This window comes from Acyrthosiphon pisum, chromosome A1, assembly GCF_005508785.2.
Source record: "Acyrthosiphon pisum isolate AL4f chromosome A1, pea_aphid_22Mar2018_4r6ur, whole genome shotgun sequence".
NCBI lineage: Eukaryota > Metazoa > Arthropoda > Insecta > Hemiptera > Aphididae > Acyrthosiphon > Acyrthosiphon pisum.
The window spans coordinates 100,452,494-100,466,617 of record NC_042494.1 but is presented as its reverse complement, the minus strand read 5'-3'; the positions used below and the strand labels follow the sequence as shown (position 1 = coordinate 100,466,617).

Sequence of the window (14,124 nt, the reverse complement as noted above, 5' to 3'; positions counted from 1 at the left end):
AAAGACCATAATATCGAGTACAAAATATATTATCGTAATCTTATGTTGATAATCGAAATATTATAAAATATTCATTATTCGCTGCCCAATATCTCAGCCATCGCGGCTTTTGTTTCACTTTTGTCCAGAAAAGCTCAAAAACAAAAGACAAACTGTTTCCTGCACTTAAAAATAAAATGTTATGACAATATCGTACCTATTATGGTATGATATAATATAACATTGTTGTGCAGCAATCGAATCATTATAATAGCGTTCGTATTCTGGACGAATGTAAAACGTGATGAAATCACGGCCCGGGAAAAACGCGCACTTATTCCTATACCTATATGTGTATATATAAAGTATACAAATATTATATGCGCATACGAACGTCCGCAAGAGGGTCACCCACTGGAAATATTGGCCTTGTCGTGGACGTTTTATATAAAGATTAATGTGTATTAGCACTGTGTGTATATGTGTGTAACCGTTTTTTGTGACATGTGCGCGTTATTCAAATTTGTCGCTGTAAACTTACTATAAACGCCGACACCATCGGTAATATATATAATATATATATAGATGCGAGCTCGTAACGAGCGAAAGCTATTCGGTATCCGATCGGTGCCAATATAACATACGACGTGTACTTTACATTCATCGTGTGCTCGAACGTGATTCGGTCAAATTTCAATTTTTTTTCTATCTCTCATTGCCTTGATTATAAGGCCAGCGCGAAGACAATTTAATATATTGTTTTGTACCTACAGGATGCTCACCATTTGTTTAATGTATCGTCATGGCACACTTGGACTTTTAAGTAATAAAAAAACCTGAGAGTACTATAAACTAGCGAACCAAAATTGATGATTTAACTGGTATCACAATTTTCAGAAAAAAAAAGATTTACCAGAATCCATTAAAAAATATAGTGGTTACCATTTGAAAAATAAAGTTGATTTTGTTATTGGTACACCTGCGTGTTAAAAATATTTACAAATTTAAATTTTGATTTATATATATTTTTTAGCAATTTAATCATTATTTTATCGTGAATATGCAATGTATATTGTATAGGTATAGTACAATAGTACTTATATATTTTGCAGAACATGTAGATATATCAAATATTATCGAGTTTTATAAATTAAATATATTATATATATATATATATTATTAATTGGGGTCCATTGACGGATGTTTTTTTTTTTAAAGATTAATTAGTTTAATTTAAATTAAAATTTTTTTTTTATTATAGTTTTTTTTTGCTCAATCTTGATGGCGTCTGATACTTTTTTGGATTGTTTGTGTGAGACTCAATCGTGTTGTTGGAAAGGTATACCGTGTTAATATTTTTTCTCGACCCCTCCCCCATCCCTCTCGCTCCACCCAAGGACTCCCGGCGGTGGAATATAAAGACGCCGACGATGACGGGACTACGCCTAAACCGGCAGTTTGGTTGTCCGTAATACCCGAACAATGGTTGTCGTACTGTTATATTTATATATATAATAGTGAATGAAGCTGTGTCGTGTTTATATATATTGTATATTACAGTAGTGGTTGTGTGCGACGGCGGCGACTGTAGTAAAGTACCAACGACAAAAATTGCGCGACCGTCTCATCGCTAAACGTCCGGCCCAGAAGTCATAATAATAATCTCAGACTCGGAACTCGTAGCATATTTGTCTTTTCGGACGACCTGCGAGTAAGGTACACAAATTTTTTTCGCGATCCCACAAATTCGACAATAATTTATCCTTTTTAATTTTTTAATTACATTTGTATGACTTTTCTTAAATTTTGCTTGCTTGTTTTGGGCACATCATTTTCTCATACAACATTTAAAAAATGTCTTGATAAATAAATCGTCTCTTTTCAACAATACACTATCAGTAAGCTACGACTAATCCATACCATATATTATTATATCCAATAAATATTTGAATGAAATAATCAATTTTTATAATGAATAGCGGATGAATGGCTACTGGAAATCAACGTAAAAAAATTTATTTGTACTATGATTCAAAAGTGTACATAGACTCCAAAATATTATTAAATTATAGATAGTAAACTTAAATCGGAATTTCAGTATACTTTGATATCTGTTTTAAACTTAATATGATAGGTATTCAAACTTCAAAGAAACTTTAAATTAGCTTGTTTTTGGATTATTTTGTCTTGCTGAATTCTTGGTGACTAGTATGAAACAATTCCACGAAAGTTTTCAGAACCATTGAATTAAAAATGTTTTTTTCTCAGTATATAAAACATTTTTTTATTCACCTGGATTTGGATATTCTTTAATGGAGTTTATAATATAATAGGTAGTGTATGTCATATACTTTTATGATAAAATGCCATTATTATGTATATGAACACTAAAACGGAAATTATTACCGGTTTTTATGACACAATATTAATGGAAATAATGATAAATAAAAGTTACATTGCGAAATATTGCGTTAATATTGCGAACGCGTCGTTTAGACCATTTAGTTTGTCCGATTCTCTGGCGCACGTCCGCAGAATATATATAAATCGTTCGCTTCGTATTATACAAAATCTTACAAGAAAAAATATAATTTCACCTAATAAAATTTGATTTTCTTTCGTTCGGCATTGCGCATTAATAATATTGTGTTGCAAAATCCACCAAGTCTTCCACCACTTGTCCGTTTTTACTTTTATGAACCATTCTACCAGTACGATGACTGACCTGTCTATCAGATGTTACTTAACTAAACATTTTTATGCTGTTTATGTTATGATTTGGATTGAATTTCAATTTACATTAATATGCGTAATTGTACCATGCATATTATTATAATTGTGAAACGCGCGCACGCTGTACACATCAAGTTTCGAATTTATTCCCGACATGCACTATAACAAAATTCGGACTTAGGACGCAAAATCGCTTTCGACATTATGGAGGTTGACATTTGTTTTTAAATATACCTACCTGCACACATTCAGTTTCACGATATACATTTCAGTTATTTCAGTTATTGCGTAAAATAAAATCGGATTGATCATATTATTTACCATTATATTTCTCGGCGTGTTTTCCACAAGTATCTTTATAACATTATAATATAGGCTTTGGTATTTGTAATTGCATCTATAATAAATAAAATTGTAAAAATAATATTAAATTAAATAATAAAGAAATTTAACAAATGGCATGGAGATCCCTCCGATCACCGTATTAAGAGTTGTATTAAACGAACGCGGGAGGGGGCACCAGTTGAGCTTCAGATGACACCGAAGTGCTATTTAAATATCACATTAATTATAGATTTTTATATATTTATTGAAAACTCATAAATATACACGCAGTCCAAAGGAAACGGGCTTTTGTGTTGCAATTAAAAGGCAAACCAGATAGGACAAAGCGCGCACAGTTCCTCTGCATTGTGTACTTGTTAATATAATATATAATATCAAAAGTATTTCGTTCTCCCGTTCGGGTGTTGCGTTGACTGCATTTTAATCGCCTCCTCCCCTTCGCCGCCGCCACAACGAATAAATAGGTCATACTCATACGTTGGCTATGTACGCACTCAGCATATATGTACATATATTCACACACACTCAGACAACACAAATATTGTACCAAGTATTTAGTGAGATAAAAATTATATTTAAATATGAACAGGTTATTGTAACAACTTATAACAGGGCACTTAAACAGTTAAATTATGGTTAAAATTTATTGAGTTAATTATAAATCTAAATAGGTAACTAGGTAGTTAGGAAGCTTTTCAAAAAAAATGTATTTTCATAAGTTTATAGTTGCGGGTAGATAAAACCAGGTGTGCCCTTGGAAACTGCATGAGTAATATTACACAGCGAGTCCTATTTTTAAGTGGATTCGTGTCCAAAATTTGTGGTGCCGTAGACAGAACAATACTATTATAATACACCTGACTGTATAATTATTGTAGTGGTTGCACAGTACGACTGTAGCACATCAGTAGCACAACACTGTTTCTAATTATCGGAATTATTGCTGTACACGATCCGTATTCAGGCCGGATGATGTTTTTAACATTTTATTTTACAATCCAATATAATTAAATCTAAATTTTATATTAGTTTTAATGATAATTTTGTCATCGATGTAATTGTTGTTGGTTTTTTGTAAATATTATAATTTATGTAACATAACATAAGTATTCTTCTATTTTGTATACTATATAAATTGATGTATTTTTTTTTATTATTATTATTATTAATCTTAAGCATCGGCAACTATGACTATTAGCATTATATTGGTTATAATATGAAAGCATGAAACCTATAATACCCCGTTGGATCTTTATATATGTAGGTACCCACTTACATTTTATAATTGGTATGGTATTATAATTTGGTATAAAACTATGTATTATCTTAAATTATCAACAATTGTACTATTTTGCCTACAACAATAATTTTAGAGTAAATTAATATATAAAGACATGGTATTAATCCTGATATACTAGCGACTAGCATAATTTAAATTCAAAATAATGGAATTACAATTCACCATAAATTATGTTCTTAAATATAAAATCAATTTTCTAATAATATTAACAAATATTATTTTTATTTTTTATACATGAATAAAATAATTTTATACCATGTGTATAATATCTAGTATAATACAATTGTATACAGATGACCCACTCGCATCTCTAGAAATACTTATGAAATATTTTTATAACATTAACCAATATATGATCGCAAAGTACAAGGACGAACGAGTGATCACAGTCGCACAGATATCCACAATATAGTATACACTTATACCTGATTCGACAACAGCTTAATATAGCATGTTGGTGAGTCGTGAAAAGATTATTATCAACAAGCGATTATTGATTATTTAAGTCATACGTTTCCTAGGTCACAAAAGGAGATAACTCTTTATAAAGCAACGGATTAAAATACTATCACTGGTTCACAAGGATTTCAAAAATGTTTTTGTAAAATGAAATATAAGAGTATAATAAATGTACCTACCTGTCTGCTGTCATGGTAGTAATAAAATATACAACTAAAATGTTATAGTAGTTTGCAATGTGCAGAAAATAAAATATATATGCGTTATAATTAATTCAGTTGTACAAAAAAACTGGCCACTTAATTATCGCATTGGCTAAGGAGCATCAGCATTACTCATTGATCACAATGCCTAATCAATATTTCTATTTTTAGAAAGCTTAAATGGTTTAATTTTCTCAAGTAACATAATTTTAGTAACTTTCTATACTTATTAGGTAGGCATTTTCAAAAATGATTAGGAAATAAGCATGCAGTGTAGAACAGGCAATTTAAATATTGCTTAGTCATTCTTGATACTGCTCAATTTTAATAATTTCCGGTGATAATAATATATATGTGATATGTAAAGACAAATAATTTGAATTATTCACCAATATATACTATCAAACACGACATAATAATAATATAATATTCTAATATGAGAGCTCACTATTTAACGACGGGTCAATAGAAACTCCATTATCCCATGCACTCGAACTACGGTGAACACGATGGTGGTTTTACGATAAAAAGTTAATACCATGCAGACGAACCCTGCGCTCGTTTAAACTATATACACATATATAGGTACACAACACAATATAATGCGAACCAAACAAGTAGGGACATTTTCGGACGTCAAGTGATAGTCATAATAATGATAATATATTAATTGTATGTTTAGTATAATATTTATTGTATTCATATTATGCCCGCGCAAGTGCATAAATTATAATATAGTTAGAGCCGAAAAATTCTGACTATGACATCGCATTTTCACCGGTCTCGCATCGATCTGCGCGGCGTTGTACACGATTATTATAAATATATACACATAGAGTTTTTAGTATGTTGAGTCGGGTCAAAAGCTAACGCCGTTCGATCGATAGCGCTCGCGCAAACGCCCTGGCCCCCGGTCTCTCCGAGCAGGTTAAAATGCGTACTTACACACTTGGCGATCGGGATGAGTGGTCGGGGGGTGGTGGAAGCGTCTGCGGCGGGCGGTGTGCTGCAGACGACGTCGAGCTTGTGCGGTGGCGTGGGCTTAAGAGTGAATCACAAACTAGACTGCCAATGGCCTCGTTATAATATTATCAAGTCTTTGAGCATCATATAAGCATCATAATGACAATACATCGTGACTGTCCCGCCTATATTATTATGCCGTTTGAATCATTAAAGGACCGTAAAAACGGCCAGGGTTACTGAATACGCGTATTGTATAGTTATTGAAGTTGCGACTTGCATGCAACTATAAGTCTGATACATGAAAGCACAATATTATAACAACAAATTAATATGCAATGATTTCGATTAGTAATAATTAATATAGCATTAAATCATACGCTGCGGATTGCAGCCGGCGTAGGTGGATGCTTATAGTTTATACTTGCATGTCTCATATTATTATGAATTTAAAATTTAAACAATGATTTATTTTAATATTTTGCATTAGTATTCAGATAAATCTATACAATGGTAGGCAAGTATATGTTATGATAAGAACATGAACCTTATAGTTACCAATTCATGGTGTATAAAGTTGGGTCTTGTTTCGGTAATTCTAGTAATAAAGAGCAAAAATGCATCGTTTCCTGAAAGAATTATAGCTCGTTATGAGGTGTAATTCTTAATAACATAATTTAATTCCGCCAATATATATATTTATAAGCTAGGTATACATATTAAAACCTTTCCGTTTGATTTTTTTACACAATCTATTCAAATCAAACAGAAAAATAACAATTTCTTTCTGATTTTTCTATAAACCGATGTTTAATATACTATACATCACATTTCTATTTAGAAACGTTCAAATTCTATAAAAAGTTTAAAAAATATTATTACCTTTTGTTATTATTGACTATAATTTAAATGTTTTATTGTTAAATGCACAAAATGTAATAAATGTATTATAAATATGACAAAAATATTTAAAACATTGTTGGAATAGTGTGGATATGCAAATAATTTCATATAATATATTATTCAATCATACATTGTGTTGTATCTCCCACACCCATTAAAACAATATAAGTACATATGATTTCTTTGGTATAGGAATGGTACACCGAAGTAAAAGAGTTGTTCAGTGGCATCTTAGACTTCAGTATGTTTTTGGAACTTCATTTCCTATTTCTGTCCCTATCCACGATATTGCTGTTCACATGGTTTATCGTGCCGTATTTCTATCTCACCGATTTTGTAATGGCTCAGGGACTGAGCGAAACCGACGCATCCACTATCATCAGCACTATTGGAGCTACGAACACTGTCGGAATGGTACGTATTATTACATAAATCGATATATAATTATCAATAATTGCAAAATGTTTAAAATTAATATACTTACTTGTCCTTCGTTGAATCCAATATAACATATAGGTACAGAATAATGAGTTGTGAAGAGCGGGGGGATTGTTTCGTCATCTGATATCGATTTTAGGGAACTGTAGGTATTCTAGAAACTAGAGTACCTACTGTAGTTGGATTATATCTAAAATAGGAACCTAGATATTCTATAAAAAATGTATTTATGTATATGAAAACCAAAAGGTTTTAAATGTCAATAATTAATATATATCTTTAAATCAATAATTATAAAAAAAAATCACAAATCACTATAGCCCCAGTACCACATGGGGTAACATGCATAAGCACATCATATAGGTAGGTATACTAGCATTGATCATAAATATTAGTATTTGTTTATGGTACTAGGCATACCTACTTAAATTACTAAATACATAAATTATGTACTGTTATAATAATGTTAGTTATATTATTTCCTTTATTTATGGACATTTCTATATTAATTAATAAATATCAATTAAAAAAAAAAGTTAATTTGTGTGTAATAATGATAATATAATATTATGTTAATATGTCACGTTATTTGCTTGTTTAATGCAAATATGTACTATACTATACTATTTTCTTATCTTTTTTATGTTGTTTAATATCTACGAAAATCGTTATGTTTTAACCGTTGAACCTTAGAATAAAAGGTTATTTGTTTTTTTTTTTTAAATTGAAGTTAGAGTATAATAAGGCTTATACTCATTAAATTGTATTAACTCATAACTGTATTACAAATTAAATTTAAAACGGATTTATTTATTTATAATTTATAAAGGATTTAAAGTTGATAAAGTTTAAATCAGTTTAAAAGATTATAACAATACAATTATTATTGATTGAGAATCAATGAATAATATAGTATCGTTATGATCGCTTAATGTACACGTTTTTTTATTTTATTATTTGTTTTTAGATATTACTCGGTTGGGCTGGTGATTATCCATGGATGAACGTGACCAAGGTGTATGCGATCTGTCTAGTGGGCTGTGGCATTTGCTGTGCCATCATGCCTTTGTTTATCAGCAGCTTTTGGTCACTGATTGTCATCGGAGCTGCGTTCGGTCTGTTTTTCGCTTCCAATTTCTCGTTCACGCCTGCCATTTTGGTAGAACTCATACCGCTGGACCGGTTCACAACGGCGTATGGTCTGATGTTACTATGCCAAGGTATCGGCAATCTATTGGGACCGCCGTTGGCAGGTAAACGAAAATACACGATGTATTGCATGTAATGTATAACATTTGTATAATGCAAATGGATTACAATAATAATATACGCAGTAAGATCTCAATTATCCATCAGTGACGATACCAAGAGGTTGACGATTGTTAGATAACTGAATATTAGACGGATAAAATAAAAAGAAATTTGTAAGAGTGACGGATATCTAAAACGCAATTATTATGAAATAAACCTATGAGCTAAATATGTGAAGTAAAACAATATTTTATTTGGAGTCATAGCTATTTTAGATTATTGAACTTTAACTTTCTTTGCGTAAATGTAAATTTAAAAATTAAAAATAAGTGATAACATTTTCCCAGTACCTATATAGACAAATGTCAGCGTCAGAGACAAATGTAACACATGCATTTATTAGATTGTCAATAAAATTGTATTTAATTGTTTAAACTTAATTAACAACCAATAAAACAAAAAAAAAAGTTTATTAAAATGACGTCAAATCACCTGCATAAATGACAAAATTATAAACGGTACCTTAGGTACTTTACAATTCTTAACAAATTAACACAATTCAATATTCATTCATACTGTAATACACATTATGTATCCGATTTCCCATCATTAAAATATGAATATCACACATTTGCAGCTTTCAATAGTTCGTTATCTGTTCTTTTGTTTAACATTATTTGTCATTTCGAGACATACCTAATTTTGATACCAAAAATAAATAAATTAAATTCCAACAAAAATTAATAGTTACAATAATTGTCCCCTGACCAATTGTAACATTTATTCCCTTTAAATTTGTTTAAAAATAAACAAAGATTAAAATATAATACTTATTACACAGACACACAGAGCTCTCTCTCAACAACACAAAGTTAAACTGTACTAATTTATTTCCATAAGTATTTATAAATGTTCAGTAAATAATACTAAATAAGTGTTAGTTATAGAAAACTTGTGTTGTTTTTTCGTTTTGTTGTCATATAAACCCACTGTTATTTTGCATTTCATTTTTATTTCATATAAGTTATATGAGATTTCGATAAAAAAAATATATATATATTATACATAAACAGTGTTACATCTAAAGTATTTTTTTCAAAGTTTTATATTTATAATGGCATATTGGCTGTGTTAAAATATTGTACCCAGTCTCCCCTACATTCTAAAATATGTAATAATATAAAAATATAATATTAATATTTAATTAAAAACCAATGACGTTATCATATATCACAATGCATGATAGGTAGTCGATAGATAATGATTCGTAAATATGTATTCAGTGTCATATACAATAAAAATAATCCGTCAGAAAAATAAATTACAATTAATTATTTTTCTCGTTGATCCGTGGAGATATTACGAATGACGAAAGTACGCATATAATGTTTTCTTTTCCCTGATTACAAGTAAAATAAGAATTTAATTAGATGTATTAAACTCAGGCTACTATACAATATAACAATGATAGACTTTACTTAATTTTTGTGTAGGCTCCGAATAAAAAAAAAATGTTGTGCAAATGTATAAAATTTAAATTCTGAATGCATACCTACTGAAAAATTGATTTAGTTTGTTTAATTTCTCATCCTCAGTAACCATATTTTTTTATTTTTTTTTCGAAATAAAATCGTAAATATAACTCAATTATAATCTACCTATAGCCTTAGCACGAAACAAAAATTTTTATTTTTTCATTTATAATATTATGTAATACTATATATACCAGCCTATTGGCTTGGTATATTGTGTTTATGTAATATATTATATTGTAAACGTTTCCACTGAAATATAATATGGAGTGAAATTGCTTATTAGCACAATTATAAAATGTTTAAATTCTTTAAGACGTATTCTACATATTTTTTTTTTCGTGGTATCGAGAGCCGAAAGAGGGACTGCGGTAGCATTACGTCCCCTAAATAGTATTCTACATATTATAATCTATTATTTTTTGATAATTTTTAACGTAAGAAGAACATTTTTTGAGAATCCTTTTGTGATAGTAATAATATTGAATATTTTTATATTTTTTGGCATGGTAACCGATGATTATGATTTATATTTTATAAGATGACTAATATCACTAAAATAATAATTGTTTTCTGTTTACAGGTTGGGTATCTGATTTGACTGGCTTTTGGGACTTATCATTTTACTTAGCCGGTTTTTGGATTGTTTTGTCTGGTGTCTTCATCGGACTCATTCCGTTCACGAAAAATCGACTATTGTGGGGCGCTGGCCAATTGGAAATCGAACGGGACAGTGTTAGGTCATAAAAATATACAACTTTATCTTAAAATATATATAGGAGACCTTAGAAATGTCTCATAGTATGAGTTATATTCAGCGTATTACGATATAAACGTAATCTTGTAATATGAGTTGTTTAAGCAATTCTTTTTTGAGTGTTCTCCTGTGATGTACCTATATAACTGCGAAACCGTTATCAACTTTAACCGGTTAAAGTGTTTGAAAATAGTTTGTCGGGTTAGTGAGGAATGTTGAAATACATTTTAATTAAAATGGTTTGCTTAAAATGTTTACTGATAAAATTACATCTATCCAACATAATAAAATAACCAAATAATATCTTAGATTCTATTTTAGTATATTTTATTTTGGATTAAGTCCTTGAAAATATTCTTCTTTTTAATTCGATATAAGTACCAAATTTTTAAACGTAGGTGAAATATTTAAATATTTTTAACATTCCGGTCAAACTCAAACCATATATAAGGTTTTAATTAATTTCGAGAGTTCGGAAGCAGATGTGAAGACCACAGCTCCGCAAATCTTTAAAAGGTTACATACACGTTTTATGTATGGATATTTGGCAGTATTAAAGGAAGGCCGCTAATAAATTATGACCCTCTAATATTATTAACTATTTTTATTATTATTTTTATTATTATTATTATTATTATTATTACTATTGATTTTGTATCTTACTGTCGTAAATTATTATCTTGTTAAATTATAGAATTTATATTTTTACTGAAATACCTATTTTACCAAATGTTGTGAATTTTGAGTTGTGTTATTTATATATTTAATATTTTCATGTTAATATAGATACATATACTCTCGTTATTATCCTTCTAAAATTATAAACTATGTGGAAAATCGTCTCGTGTTCCCTGTCCTATTAAACCAATTAGGTATTATATAAATTGTTTTATTTGCCCGATCATAAATATATTTCGAATCACACTTAAAAGCCCATACACGAAGAAATGTATAAGATTTTAGAACGTAAGACAATCAAGTTCATCTTTTGTTTTCTGCCCGTCTTAATAAACTGAATGTGTTAGTTGGATAGTAAATTATTATTTAGTAAAAGTTCAAATACCCAACGATTGACGATTTGTGGAGCAATATTTTTAGAATTTAAGAAACGTGTCAAAATACTACTGATTTATTTTTATTCGATGTATGAATAATATTACTTCTTACTGTATATCATTAGCATATTATTATTGTTGTTTTTTGTCTTTTTAATATTATTTGGCTCAAGTATATAATTGTAATACTACGATCTTCCATTTTTGATTTTGTATGTCGGTCGATTCTCATCGTTGATAAATAAAATGTAAGCGTGCGTATAACGTATATTGTAGCTGTTATATAGATATTTATTATATTTAGCATGTAATTTTTAAAATATATTCAATGAATTTGATAAAGTTCGTTTTGGACAAATTATCATAATTATATCGTTGTTAAATACAATATTTACATCTGTTATTTAAATAATTAAAATATTTAATCATAAAAGAGTTATACAAATAATAAGTTATTTCTATTGTGTTTTTTCTTCGTAATATTAACAAAGTCTAAACATCGTTACGGAGACATGGTGGCTGCTGGCCGGTGCGTTACAGTTGTTGTGCTTGTGAACGATGACAATTACGGTGGTGAAAATATTAAGGAGTGTCAGCGAAATCCATTGCGACAGGCGTGACTCGGCCTAGGTAAAAACCACCGTTAGGTTGACTGATACGTTGTCCACATGTCAAACTTCCGCTTACCACGACCACTGCAGCTGACAAGGTACGACTGACTCGTCAGTGGATATCGTTCGTCACCTTTTTTCACAGTTAGAGGTGGATTACAGCCGTATATCTTCTGCGACCATTCCGTCAGATGAACAGATAAATGATCCTCTGAGTATTTCAAATTAATTCTAAGTTTTGTATCAGCTCATAAGCAAATAGACCTAAGCTGGGCTAACCACCAATAGTGGTTTGGATAAGGCTTTCGGTGTATTTTGGTTTAAGTGTATATTATAATAAATAATTACATTGGCGATTCAGTTGTAGGTGATTGACTAATCAGTATAGTTTTGGTTAAAGTTTAAAACAATCAAATATATGTACGTGTACATAATATGCTATAATAATTGAAAGTGGGTAGTAAATAATATAACAGGTAATATTAAAGGTCAAATGTATTATAATAAATATTATAAAATATAAAGCATACCTATAAATATATTTTTGACTCATTAACATTTTGTGTAAGCAGGGCAAACAAATAACAATTAATTACTATTAAAATTATAAGAAGATAAAACTATTATATATTGTAATATCCTTATTTCTTATTAGACCAATTACAACAACATAATAGTACATATTTAGAACTATTACCATACTATTCTTAGTTACATAAAACATTAAAACATGTACCTACTAAAGAAGAAATTTGTATTACCTACTATTGTATCAAGTATTATAAAGTTTAATTTAAAACCAAAAAAATTAAAGTATAATGGAATATGATATGAGGATCAAATGCTGTACAAATTATAAAATCCGTTTTCAAAATATAATTTTTTATACACACCATTATGGTACTAAAATTATGTTCATGTCAATTAATTTTAAAATGTTTCAATCGATTCTGCGTTTGAAATAAATTTTTACTCATTACCAAAACTTGTTATGCTAAATCAAAAAAAATTAGTTCATTAAATAAAATCTTTATACTATATACTTATACCATATTATTATCATCATTAAACTATACACATTATACGCAGTACGAATATCACGAGATCATTATTTTTTTTTTATATCCATGTTTAAATATTTATTTTTATTTATTTAAAAAAAAGAAGGCGTATTTCCATATATATATATATATATATATGTTAGCGTAAATGCCCGATCACTAGGTAAACCTAGGTTTTACTAGTTTAGTTAATGCTAGGTTTTACTGTTTGTACTCAGTAAATGCTGAAATTCTAAATTTTATTCGGGCTTTTACTAAACACGTTGTGTACATCCTAGGATATACAAATTGACTTAGTAAAAGCTGATCAATACACGACACATAACATTTAAGCTGCGTAAAAATTATAATTATATATTATTAAAACAAACTACTGACAGTTATTTAAATTTTTATATAAAATAAAAATGCATCTTTAAGTTGTAATCACACCTCAAACATTTTTGCTTGCAACGATTAATAACAAATATTTTGCGAAGATAAATTTACGACTGCAATGTGTTGCACGGACTTGCATTCTATCGAGTTTAAAAA

The 14,124-nt window shown here is 29.3% G+C and overlaps 1 protein-coding gene across 2 annotated transcripts in view; it reads left to right on the top strand.

Annotated features, from left to right (window-relative positions):
• LOC100163886 (monocarboxylate transporter 14) overlaps positions 1-12,351 on the top strand; it is a 43,999-nt gene extending 31,648 nt beyond the window's left edge. For both annotated transcript variants that reach the window (XM_008183764.2, XM_001945500.4), the window contains 3 exons: positions 7,078-7,299; positions 8,291-8,576; positions 10,690-12,351. In XM_008183764.2, coding sequence (XP_008181986.1) covers positions 7,078-7,299; positions 8,291-8,576; positions 10,690-10,853 — 672 coding nt within the window. In that variant the 3' untranslated portion in view covers positions 10,854-12,351. The remainder of the gene's footprint in view (positions 1-7,077; positions 7,300-8,290; positions 8,577-10,689) is intronic.
• The last annotated feature ends 1,773 nt before the right edge of the window (positions 12,352-14,124 follow it).